Genomic DNA, 13,888 nt, shown 5'->3' on the forward strand with positions numbered 1-13,888 from the left:
GATCTGGGCGGGATCACCTCACAAACCAGGAAATAACAAAAAAGTAGGGCACTGAGGTTAATACCAAACAAAAAACACCTTTATTAAGCAAACTTATAGTACATGTCAGAAATCGCCAATCCTCCAGTAGATAATGACACAGCAGGTTGAGACACCAGAGCCGATCAGCTGGTAATGAAGAGGTAATGGATGACCACCAGGCATGCAGCAGCAGGGGCTCCAAACAGCCAGCAGGTAGTGTGGAAATAATGAGCTGGCGGTGTCTCTAGTCACAGTGCGAGGATGACAGCTGTCAGAATCCTTTGGTGATGTCGGGAGGGGTAAGCATAACACGTTTCAAGGGTCTCAGCCCTCTTTTTCAAATGCATAGGGAAAGCCAGAAGCTATTTGTTTAAATAGCCAGTAGGGCGTGCAAGGAGGAGAAGAAGAGAAGGGGAGGGGAAGGCACAGAGACTGAGCTTCTACATTCTCAGCAATGTCACAATAATACAATACACAGGCACATTATGGTAGGCAATCCACAAAGTGTACACAGAGAAGTACGCATGAAACTGATAACATTTCTAAACTACAATACTAGAAATTGCTACATCAGCAAACATGAAAGATAAAAGTACAGGGGGAACTGGTATGTGCAAAGACTATACACGATACTTAAAAATACTCCATGATCTGAAAAGGGAAGGTGTGCGTGTGTGTGTAGTAAAGTTAGCAAAAAAGCTTATGGCTGTAATGCAGTAAGAAGATATGACCATTACAGAAATTAATGGGGGGGGGGGGGGGGGCGATAATAGGGACCATTAGCAGCAGAAAAATAAAATAGAAACATAAAAAAAAAATTTAAAGACTTATTTATAAAAAGTCATACAAAAAATACAGAATGGGCCATACCTCCAACTCCTCATTCAGACCCCCTGGTGACAAACTGTTAAGATATCCAAAAGGTTTCTCTGTGGCAGAGAGTATGAAAACTGCAGAGTCACGGGGGGTGGAATCTGCTTAAGAATCCAAACACGAAGACCCTCTGTGGAGCCATTGCGAATGGACTTGAAATGTCTGGGAACACTGATCCGTGTTTCCCTCTGCAATCAACCTCCTGTGCTCGCCAAATCGTTTTTGGACCATCCGAATTGTCAAGCCTACATATTGGAGGTTGTAGGGACAGGAGAGGCAATATGTCTGGCAATATGACATGGTCTGCAGAGCAAGAAAAAAAAAGGAGCAAATGAGATATACTCTGCCCTTACTGTCCTTAAAACTTTTTTGCGATGATCCACAAACTTGCACATTTTACATTTGGATTTCTTGCACTGGTACAAGGCCACAATCTAATAGAAGGTTTCTTGGTAAATGGTACTTTACCAGGGGGGGAAATTTTGTACTTTTAATATTAGGGGCCCTCCTGTAGACAAACCTGGATCTGCTGGGGAGAATTGGCCCCAACTTGGGATCTTTGAGCAAAATCACCCAATGCCAAGCAACAGTCTACTCCATCTGTTTAACCACTAGTCTACAGGGCACTTATACCCCCTTCCTGCCCAGGCCAATTTCCAGCTTTCAGCGCTGTTGCACTTTGAATGACAATTGTGTGGTCATGCAACACTGTACCCAAATGAAATTTTTATAATTTTTTGTGACAGATAGAGCTTTATTTTGGTGGTATTTAATCACCTCTGGGTTTTTAATTTTTTCTTAAACCAAAAACCACTGAACATTTTGAAAAAAAAAAAACGTTTTTTCTTAGTTTTTGTTATAAAATGTTGTAAAGTGATTTTTCTCCTTCACTGATGTGCGCTAATGAGGCTGCAGTGATGGGCACTGATAGGTGGCACTGATGAGGAGGCACTGGTAGGTGGCACTGATGGGCATTGACAGACCTCACTGATGAGCACTGAAAGGCAGCACTCATATATGGCACTGACTGACACTGCTAGGCGGCACTGATGTGAACTGATAGTCGGCACTGATGCACACTGATAGGCGTAACTGACTGGCACTGATAGGTGGCACTGATGGGTGACACTGAAAGGCAGCTCAGATGGGCACTGATGTGGCATTGATGTGCACTGGTAGGCACTGAAATATGGCATTGATGTGGCACTGATGGGCACTGGCAGGTGGAATGGATGAGAAACTGACAGCTAGCACTGATGGACACTGACAGGTGGCACTGCTGGGGCAACATAGATCATCAGGGCACACTGATCATCAGTGCCCTGATGATCAATGTACATGTCCCCTCTGAGGAATGCCAATTACCGGCTCTCCTCTCCTCTTGAGCTGTCAGCGTGACAGCTCGTGAGGAGAGAAATGCCGATAACCGGCATTTCCCTATTTACATGTGATCAGCTGTGATTGGACACAGCTGATTACATGACCGAGCCTACATTTTTGGCTCTTTCCATTGATCGGTGATCCGCTGTGTCCGAGGGACACAGCGCACCGCCGATCGCCAAGCTGCGCTCTACCGTAGCCGCGCATGCGCGGTTAGAATGGGAGGACGTGATATGCTATAACTTTCACTTAAACCAATTAATTTACACGTATTTGGATTTTTTTTTTAGCAAAGACATTTAGCAGAATAAATGTGACAAACTCCTGCGCTCCTACCTAAAAACTAATACCTACCAAGGTAAAGCTGCTACATACAGTCATATACCCATAGACAAAAAATATAAATGAAACAAATGATGGAGCGCTACTACTATAAAAATTCTTCACACATAAATGAATAAGTGAAACAGTGCAAAATTAGTGACACAAATAACAAACACACAATATTAAATAGTGCCAAAAAACTCAAATAATCACGTGACAAGTGTCAATACGAGGTCCTAAAAGGACCAAACAACATAAATGGTGCCCCAAGTAATCCAATGGGATCCAATAGTGCTCCAAATCAAACAAGTAAGTCACAACAGGACTCAATGTGCTAAAAAAAACCTCCCACCGGAACTAAAAATCAGTTCCCACCATATAACACAAAACACACATGCATCCCAATAAATGCATAAACTAAGAACGGATCATGCAAACAAATATGAATAAATGAATAAATATATAAAGTCCCGTGAGGTGTAAAACACCTGACAATATACAAAAAACCATATATAAAGTCCACAGCAATTCTTGAAGAAGAAAAAAAAAAAAGTGCTGATAAATGTGCAGAGATATCCAAAAATGGCTGAATTGCCCACTCACCTCCCTCTTGCGACCCGCACAGGGTCAAAAGGCCTTCAGGGTTACTAACACATGAACCTTTAATAGTAGGTAATCCTCCACAGCTCTCCACACTGACCTCCCCTCATGTACAGATTCAAGCACAGGCTCACAGGGCAGCAGATCTCCTATTCAGGCACATAAGGTGGCTGCAGCCACTTGATCCCTCAGAAAATATAAGTGAATGCTTGCATAGTGTAAAACTATTTATTCACCAAAGTATCACATATCGAATATGCTCACATTTAAAATCATCTTGTACATCACATGTAAATCAAACCACAGATCAGATGTACTTGCATGGGTGTCCAATGTACATAAAGAAGGCGTCCGACCGGAAGTACGTCACCGCCAACGCGTATCGTCACGCTTAACATGTGACTTCATCAGGGCAGATGGGGAGGACCTAAGGGGTTCAATATGTAAAATGCTGAATAATATAAGGGACAGACCTGCTTCAGAGACTCTTAAATTGGACAGCTTATACAGAATAGGAAAGCGGCAACAAGAAAGGGGTAAAGAGATGTAATTGTGCAATTCCATAATTATGGGGATAAAGAAGAGATATGGAAGAAGATAAAGGGAAGATCAGACATTAATTATGGACAAATAAAAATTCAAATTTTCGCCGATTTAGCAGCTGAGACTCTGATAAGAAGAAGATCCCTGAGACCACTATTAGAACAGATGAAGAGGCAAAATGTGCAATATAGATTGGGTTTCGCGGAATGTTTAATTGGGTGGAAATATGGTCGTACAGCAAGACTGAGATTTCCGGAAGATATGAGAGACTTTTGTGAGAGACTCGAATTACAGAGAATAGCGATACCTGAGTGGGAAATGGAGGCAGGAAAGATGGGCTGTATTGAAAAGGATGAATGGCAGGTAGTTGGAAGGGGAAATAGAGAGTAGAGAAGAGGATGGCGAGGGGGAAAAGGGAGAGGAAGGTTTTTTTTTTGTTTCCCCTTTTTTTTCTTCCACTCGCCCTCATTTTTAAAACCCTATAACCCTTTCATTTAGATGGGTCGCTGGAGACTCATTTGATATAGAGAGTGGCAGGGCACGGAGGAAGATAGGTGGATGGTGAATCGCACATGGTCGGAGCTTCACCTCAAAGTTGAATCAAAAGTGGTATTAGGACCACAAATTATTTTTAGGCAAATAGGTAGCCTAAGGGAAGGGGAGGAAAATGGGAGGGAGGGGGAGTCAAAGGGCGGGTAGGGGATATGGGGGGGAAAGGGAAAGGTGTGGGAGGGGGGGTGGGGCAAGGGGTACAGGGAGGGGGTAGGTAGGTTAAGACTCGGCAATACAGTAGGAGATACAACAGTTTGGAAGAGCTTGAGGGAACGAAGGAGAAGTTCTGGACAAGATAGTAGGAGAGTGGGGATGAAGGAAAAGGATAGGAGGAAATGTGACTTATAATGTTAATGGTTTGAATAGCCCTGGGAAGAGATTTAGGATATCTAAAGAGATTCAGTATAGATTGTCCTCAGTGGTTTTTTTTTTTTTTTACAGGAGACACATATAGGTCCAGAAACAAATGTGAAATTGAATTCCAATTATTATCCAATGTGGTTCTATGCAGATTCCCCAATTAGAAGAGCCAAAGGGGTCGCAATAGGTTTTGCAAAAAATATAAGGTTTAAATTAGAAGAAAGTTTGGTAGACCCTGAAGGCAGACTTTTGTTTCGGAACGGAAAACTACAAGAAATAGATTGCACAATAGCAAAGTAGATCTTTGAGATCCTTGAAAAAAAATGATATATCAATGTCAACTTGTGGATGTATGGAGAATTAAGCATATGAAGGACAGAGATTATACATTTTACTCATATGCACATGAGAAGTATTCAAGATTGGATTATATATTGCTGGAACATCGACTCCTTGAGTCTTTGGTCAAAGTAAAAATAGAAGTGGGGGAAGGAGCAGAAGGGGGGATATGGATAAAGATTAAATGAGACACTTCTTCAGGATAAGGAGAAGGAAGAGAGAATTAAAAAACAGAGCAATTCTTTGAAGAGAATGATTCGGAGGAAGTGTCTGTGGCAACGGTCTGGGAGGCTCATAAGGCGTATATTAGAGGAATTCTGATAGCGATAGGAGCTAAAAAGAAGAGGGAAAGAAGAGAAAAAAATGAATAGACTTCTTGGGGAATTCTGTGAGCTAGAACAGACGAACAAATATAGAGTAACAAAAGAGATTATGCAGAGAGTAACAAATAAAAAAGAATTAAACAATTTTCTGGAAGAAGAGAAGAGTAGAGTATTCAATAAAATGATAAGTGAGAGATATAGATGGGGAGACAGGCCAGAAGAGTGCTGACTGGTCTTCAGCTGTTCCCTGTTTCCTGCTCGGTCCTGTGTGATTTCCTTGTTGCTGACCAGGCTTGTCCCTGACCTGACTCTCCTGCTTGATACTGGTTCCTGACTTTGGCTCTGCTCCAGACTTTGGCTTGCTTATGATTTGGTATCTCGCTGTTCGCCCGTTGATGACCCTGGCTATTCCTTTGACACTGCTTCCGTCTCCCACCCCTGCTTCCTGCCTTGCTCTGGTGCACACCTGGTGATCTACCATACCAGCTCTGCATATTACTACTGTGCCTGAATCAGAGGTTCATCAGTCTTCTAAAGTCTCCAACTGCAAGAGCTTCAAACAACATCTGCTGGCGCTCTTGTCCCCCTGGTCCCTAGACACCCTCTGTTCCACTTCCAGTGGGGTCAGGGCTAGTGACACAAGTGAGGCCAACCTCGTCATTTCAGTCTCCAATCAGGTACGTGATAATATGTAATTTTCCAGCCAGCGTTAAATATTTCTCTGCAAAGAAAATATGTCTATCCTCCTAGGACATTAGCAAAAAACTAAAGAAAGCCAAGAGTGGGAGGGGTTATACCAGGTTGATGCTTTTTATGCTTTCTAATGTCTAACTCCTCCTGTAGATGGCAACATAACCCAAAGTGCGATGAATCCTGTTTCACTCAGTGTGTAAAAATTAAATTTTATGTTACTGTAATTGACCATTCCTTAAATTTAAAACCCTGTTTTGATCAGCATTTAGTCAGGAAGATCTCTGTGAAACTGCTGTGTGCCACGTCACAATCTTTATTTTTGGCATTTACAGTATATAGGTGACATATGGACAATGAGTGCTTCACAGATTGTACAGAACTTTTCAGTCCATGTCCCAGAAATTAGGATAATATCCTTAGCACACTCATAAAAACACAAGGGAGAAAGTTGATTGATCTACCAGTATTTCTTGATCAAGGGAAGAATTTGGAGCTGAAGAAACCCACACAGAAAGGGGGAGATCACACAAACCCCATACAGATAGTGTTCCTGGCAGGATCTGAAACTAAGAATCTTCACATCTACATGCATGCACTTCAGTCTGATTATATGCTATTGAATAGGGCAGACTACCTCATGGTGACAACGCATACATTCCTGTGCAAGAAATGTCAACATGGCCAACCGGCTCTAATCTCAAGTGCATGTGCAGGTAACAATGTAGGAGTGCAACTGGTAGACAGAGACAGAGCTTTTTTTTATAAAGCGTAATAGGAAGTATCTGAATAAAGACATTCATTGCAGGATTACCAGGTATTAAATTAATTAAAACGTTAGATTTCAAAATATATTAAAAGACACTTGGCATCACCTAAAGATTTTAAAGATTAAATGAAATTTCTTTGGTGATTGGGTTTATATCTACTTTAATTTACACCTGTCAGTGCCCCATATATATATTTTCACATCAAAATAAGGCAACTCCAGACAGCACCTGGTAGCAATGTCATGCACAATTATCCTTGCAGAGTAACAAAGAAAACTCCAAAATTATGATTTGTGGTATGCTAATTCCAAAATTCAGCACCAAGGATTTAAACTATTAAATTCTATAATGCTATCTCAATGACCTACTAAATGGTGACAAGTGCTGCACTGTGAGATAAGTTGGGTTCCTTAGCACCAACATTTTCTAACGGATGAAGTTACATACTACAGAAGTCCTCAAATTTCAAGGACTCTCAGGATGCTCTTCAGAGAAGATATTTATTTCACTGGTAATGAATAAATCCCAGAGGTACAGATTTCATATAAAAGTTTAGTGTTTGGACTTGCACGCAAATACAGGATTTCTTCAAGGTTTCAAAACATATTTCACTGCACTACAAATATACGAATATACGAATATTCGAAGTCAAAAAGACACTTTTTGAGATGCCGATATATTTCAACTGTAATCTAGAGAAACAAGAAATTTAAGCAGTATTAACCCCAAAAACAAAAATGTAAAATATTGCTACTTATCAATTCTTAGATGTGGTGGCTGCATTAGTTATCCTTTTGAAAGTGGAGCTATACTCACCTTCTCTCCAGCACTGGATGTCCCTAAGCTTTCCGCCGGCTGCTGACATCTTCAGCCCAGTAGCTTCCGGGTATTGATTTGCAGCGCTTTCCTTTGGCCAGCCGAGATTACATCACTCATGCGCATATGCTGGAGTTTAGACTTCTTGGCATTGCACGTCTCTTCTGTATTAAAGATCCTGCCTATTTGCATTTTTTTTTATGTTAAAGTTACACTTTAAGCTTTTTTCCCTTTTTTTTCAACTGTTGATCCTGCCAGCAAGTCTTTTCTTTTTTTTTTGCAAAAGTGGGTGCTCACAATGGTCAGCTGTAATTCATTTATGTAAAACTTTTATTCCCCCCCCCCCCCAAAAAAAAAAAAAACTTCCTTTAATGACTTGGGTTTAACCGGCTATAAGTCCATCAAAATCTGCTAGTGTGTCTAACACTACCCTCGACCCAAACTGACAATGATACTGTTCAAAGGTGTTTCTGTTGCTTCTCCATTTGAGTGGAGGCACTCCTAGACAAGAAATTTTTACTAGATGAATTTTTTTCTGCCTTAAAAGTGAGTCTCTAATATAATGTACAGTAGTAATGGTTAAATATATTTGTACCAGCCAAAGTGTGTTCCAAAAAAATAAAAATTCTTAACTTTCCTAGCGGTAATCCCGAGTGTGGCTCGGGGTTAATTTTCAGTTCCAAAAGCGATAACTAGGAGCCACACTCGGGATTACTCCATAGTGCTTCTCCTGCTTTCCCCCGATCCCTACCTTGTCCTGTGATCCTGCGATGTCCTCCGGCCGATGCCGGGTTCCGTTCCCTGCAAGCGTCGGTACGCACAGGGGAGGAACCAGCGGGTAATTTAAAATAGTAAAAATATGACATACATTGTAATCTGTTAGAATTACATTACTGTATCAAACCAATTCACCTAAAGTTTGTTCTTAGCGTTTTGTCCAGTGCCCTGCCTGCACTTTTACTGTTCATTCCACCTGGAAACTTGAGAACGTCCATGGCATCCAAAAAGCGTCCCTTTAGGTCAAAATCGGTTTAAGACCAGCTAGAAAACAGCGATAGTGAATTAGAATCACTTGCAGAATTGAGCGATAGTGATTCCTGGGGAAATTCGTCATCAGACACTGACATTATTGAATAAAATGTATTATTATTATATTATTTTTTATAATTATTTATTATATTTTATGATTTTGTGTGTTTATCATACCCGGGATGTTTACTAGACTCTTGTTTGGCCAGATTTAAGGGAGTTATTCCTAAGAATTACAGGCCTACAATATAAAACAACAAATTTCCATGCAAAACAATGTACCGCATTGACATTCAAAAATATTGTTTAGTTAGACTGCCAGGGAGGTTAAAGTGATTCTAAATCCTTATTTTTATTTTTAAGAAAAAATAACAAACATGTCTTTACGTACCTGCTGTTTTGCACAAAGCAGCCCAGATCTTCTTCTTCTAGGATCCCCCGCAGGCTATCCTGGCCCCTCCCTCCTGTCGAGTGCTCCCACAACAAGCAGCTTGCTATGGGGGCATCCGCGGCTCCGTGTGTAAATCGTCCATTCACACACGGAGCCGCGGCTCACCCCTGCCCTCTCGCTCTTCTCAATGGCTCACTAGCAGTGATTGACAGAAGTGGAAGCCAATGGCTCCCGCTTCTGTCTTAACCAATGAGAAGAGGGAGTCCCGGGATAGCCGAGACTCCAGTGCACATCACTGGTTGAGAGGGGGCTTAGGTGAGTATTGGGGGGGCTGGGGGTGATGCACACAGAAGGTATTTTACCTTCATGCATAGAATGCATGAATGTAAAAAACCTTGAGCCTTTGGAACCACTTTAAATGTACAAAAAAAGTATTTCACGGTGGTATTTTTTGGCACTACACCTAGAGGAATAAAACAAACAGAAATATCCAATTTCACTTAATTGTTTACAACATATTAAGTAAAAAAGCATCTCTGAGATGCTTTTCCTAGAACTACAAATCCACCATATGGCTCAACAAGATGGAGTACAACTAAGCTTTTGTGACTCCTGAGAGAAGGTTTAAGTGATCATGAAGAGAATGCTCTTACTATATTTGTTGACCTATTATACGTATAGCTGATCCTGTGAGCAATTTGGTGGGGAAAAAAACCCATAAAACTAAAATTAGATAAAAAAAAATGTATTGTAGGACTCTGAAAAACACATTTTAGCTAGGCAGTTTCTGCTTTCTTATACAGAAGAAAACATTGGAGAAGGGTCAAACCTAGAAAAAAAATAATTAATATATAAGGAAAATAGAAGTAATAAATGTGAAATCCAGGGCCACAGAACAATGCAAGTGTAAATTACTGCCATGTTTCCATATTTATGGCTACTATAAATCATCGGTATACTATTTGAAGTAAAGATATTTTATAAAAAAAAAGTTATTAAGAAATCATTACAAAGCAGCTTTACCCAGTTTCAAACCCCAGAGTATTCCACCACTATGTAGGAGAAAACAATAAAATGTCCCCAATTCCTTCTGCAAGGTTTGCTTCTTATCATCGCATCCTGTGTGCTTTCCATGTGTTCCTATTGAAACCTCTGTTGTGTCAGTGCTGTGATGGAAGAGATTTCCCTATCTTCTCTTGGATAGCACAGACAATTGCTGCCTTAAGATCAAATCTTGGCTTAGTCAACTGAAAGCTGGAAAATATTCACTTCCCTACAAATCAGACTAATTAGGTTTTCATGTTAGGAACTGTGGGCACAAATATGCAAATAAATCCATTATCCACCTATGGTCAGCTGTGTAATCAGAAACAATTGCTTAGCACAGCCGCAATTCATTCTTCTCGGTTTACCTTCTCTTTTCTTTAATTTTTCAATTTATGAAACTCTCACCGTTAAAGGGTCAATGCCAACATCCAAAAAGGCATGACCATCAGCAAGCTAAGCCACATTCTCTCAGACCAAAGCAGCATTGTATAAAAAATAAATACATAAAACTGCTTCCTTGAAAGTGACCGTAGAAGGTTGTGGTGGGTATGGCTTCTTTCATACTATAAGCAGAGAATGACTTTACATGTTTGTTTCTGTTCATCAGCATCAATGCCTGTTTTCTTCTATTACAGCCTGGACTTGTTAACATCTCTCCCACTGAGTCCATCAATTTATGATAATGACGTCTACCAATAACAATCTGTGTGTGAGTTTTGATGAAAGATGAGAAACAAAATATACTCTTGCAGTGAATTTTTAAAGATAAATGATTCGTTTGTATATGTACAACTGAACAGATATGTAACGCCTTAGTGAATACTAACATCTATGTAATTTTCAACCAGAGTGTAGTATTCCAAATCTAACAACATGCTAAACTCTGCACAGAAACCAATATCATAGAAGTTGTATTTGAAACTTCAAAACACAGAACTCTATGCAAATATTTACTTTAATGCCATCTGCAGCACTGTTTAAGTTGATATACATACCTTCAGGGGCATTGGCACTGCAATCTGCAGAATGAAAAATTGTTGAATTTCCGCTATTGACTTCTAGACTGTTGTTGCTCTGTAATAACAAAAGCATACAAATCACCAGTAAATTAATCTTCAAACAATAGAAAGTACAGAAATAAGCATATACTTAATATTTATACCATGAATTAAATACTTCAAAGGTCAGTTCATCCAAAAAGCTATATTTTAGTTACATGGGGGTAAAGAGGTGGAGACTGGTAGGGCGAGTCACCTAGTAGCTACTCTTCACTAAAAAAAATAAAAATATATAAAATTTGCCACCATAGTTCCCGAATGTGTTTCCACCCACCCTACTGCCAATCACGGAGAGCTCCAATACTTCATATTATATTATTTAGGATATTAAACAATAGGAAAATCCAAAAGAAAGAGGTCCCCCTTGTGGCTGTTGCAGCAGGTATGCAAGCTTCAGAACTCAAAAAGTAGAAATCTCACTAATGGTATCTTCAAGAGAAGAGAAGAAGAAGTTAGGTGGTTTAACGTGCCACGATCTAGCAAACACTGAAATATTACTTTTATTTCAAAGATAGCCCATGCAAACACTTGTGTTTTACCATGATTTACTGTATTGCCCACATATATGTGTAGTTTATGTTCCTTGAGAACAGAAGCAGTATTTGCCTGGCAGATCATAAAAGCACTGTTTAGAAAAAGGAATGGAGTATGCAAGTCAGTCCTCTCACTTACAGGTGTGCATATGGTTGTTTATTTGTATCATGTATATATGTAAGTTAATCCATACACACTAATGTTAAATTTGGCTAGCAATCAATCACCACAAAAGGGCTAAACAGTTATCCTAAAGATATGTTAAAGCCACTGGGGAGATTTGCCCTCCAGCATCCCCACATCAATTAAATGTGGTGAGAATACAGTAAATCCTCCAGTGACTACACATGCTAAATTTTACACATAATTTTGGGCGGATTTATTTTGGTTACTTAACTGCATAGCAAATTCTGAATATTCCTAAAATGATACATTTTAAAATTAAAAAGATTCTATTATTCCAGGTCTGTAATATAATTTACCAATATTTGATCCAAATAGTAATAGCCTCAAAAAGCCATACAAATTAACCAGAAGCATTGATCTGAGAAGAAGGCTGGTCAACAGATGGCCACAAATTAATTAATGTTACTACTAATAAAGCATGCTGAGGGCACAAGCACAGGGTATGTGTTCATCATAGCAATAATTGCTCATTACTGCATGGAGGTGTCAATACAGATTGCCAGTTTGCTAAACTATGCATCTTAGATCCAATATGTTGTACTCAAGTTGATTCTGTCAGAAAAGTGTCACTGTATGTTGCCCTCTGTATACATCACAAGAAGAAAATCTCTGTAAAGACATCCAAAGCTTTGTAATATTCATGTGGTGAACCCATGAATTCAGTTGTACACTTGGTTAACTTTACCCTGGATCTATAATCACAGATCGGGTTTATAATACTTGCAACTCTTATGTGAACAAGTGATTTCTACAGTGACATATACTGTACACAGTACATTCTGCAGTAAGGTTGCACTGAACCTGTGTCTACCGCAGGCTAAGTGCACTCAGCTTTAGAAGTTACATTTCCAGATACAACATCCAGAATGCTATACTCCACAGAAGAATACACAGGATCATAGCTAAAGTGTATGCAAGCCCTAATAAATAACTTTTATTGAGTCCCATTTGATCTATTAAAGTATAAAAAAAATTCCCATGTTGTTCAGGCAGCTAGACGCTGGACAAATCTTCACTGCAGGGATGCCTATCCTCTTACCGTCTCTGAATGTTTGACATTGCAATGGTTATTAGCTTTGGGTTTTCAGGCAGAAGAGCAGTACAGATGGTCCAATGGAGACTCCTTCCTCCTCCTCCTTTGAGAACAATTCTTTCACTGATTAGACTGCCTGTAACAGGATTTGTGAATGAAAAAGAGTTTGACCAGATCAGTTACAAGTATCTCTCCCCAATTCGCTGATCAAGTGACAGGCAGCATAATCACTGAAAAAAACTTCTCAATGGGGGAGAGGACAGAAGGAGTTTGATCACAAGAGAAAAAGAGATCAAGTAAAAAATGCTTCTTTCTGCTTACAGCAGACTGATTACATCATCTCTGTCAAAGAAAAGTTACTGACTGGAGCTCAAAGACTGCTTTCTAAATTATAAAAGAGCTTTTTGGAAAAATTACAGTTACTGCTTATGGAGACACGTTAGGAATGTATTTATACAGACTTGTAACGTTATTGAAAGGAAAGTTTGTGTCTCACTCTTACTTCATTCCATGAAGTAAATTATATACGAATAAAAATGGTGAATCGAAAGGCCTGAAAATATTCATACATTCACACATCTTCATATAATGGATGTGAACTGAGGTATAGAGGCACCACCACAAGAATAACATAGGAAGCCAACAGTAACGCAATCTCTTATCATGCACCCCACAAATAGTGCTTTATTATGATCATAATTAGCACTAAAGCTATGAGATTCCAGTGTGGTATACAATATGTCTTTTTGGTAAATGGAGGTAGATGAAATGTGGCCCAAGAAGGGTGTAAGCAGCCATTTTTTAGATTACAAGGCCACTGCATCTTACCTGTACTGGATATTTCTGGCTTCCATACATGACATATTGAGGCGCCAAGCTGTAAAGCATGTAGTTTGTGTGCAGGACAATCAACAAGAGGATCATACAGAGGAACAGAAGAGCTTGGGGTCTTGTTCGTCCTCTTCTAATCTTGTACAGCTATTAACATGAAACAAGACAATTAAAATAAAGACTATTTG

General features: G+C 39.6%; 1 protein-coding gene across 1 annotated transcript in view; it reads right to left on the reverse strand.

The window, feature by feature from the left end:
* Nucleotides 1–13,888, reverse strand: part of LMBRD1 (LMBR1 domain containing 1) — a 270,616-nt gene that overhangs the window by 55,562 nt on the left and 201,166 nt on the right. The window contains exons 13-14 of the mRNA XM_089681325.1: nucleotides 13,698–13,847; nucleotides 11,054–11,132 (exon numbers count right to left, since the gene is read on the reverse strand). Of these exons, the coding sequence (XP_089537451.1) occupies nucleotides 11,054–11,132; nucleotides 13,698–13,847 (229 nt within the window). The remainder of the gene's footprint in view (nucleotides 1–11,053; nucleotides 11,133–13,697; nucleotides 13,848–13,888) is intronic.

The sequence above is a fragment of the Staurois parvus genome, unplaced genomic scaffold (assembly GCF_062004578.1).
Source record: "Staurois parvus isolate SC_StPar_1 unplaced genomic scaffold, SC_StPar_1.0 ptg000264l, whole genome shotgun sequence".
NCBI classification, from domain to species: Eukaryota; Metazoa; Chordata; class Amphibia; order Anura; family Ranidae; genus Staurois; species Staurois parvus.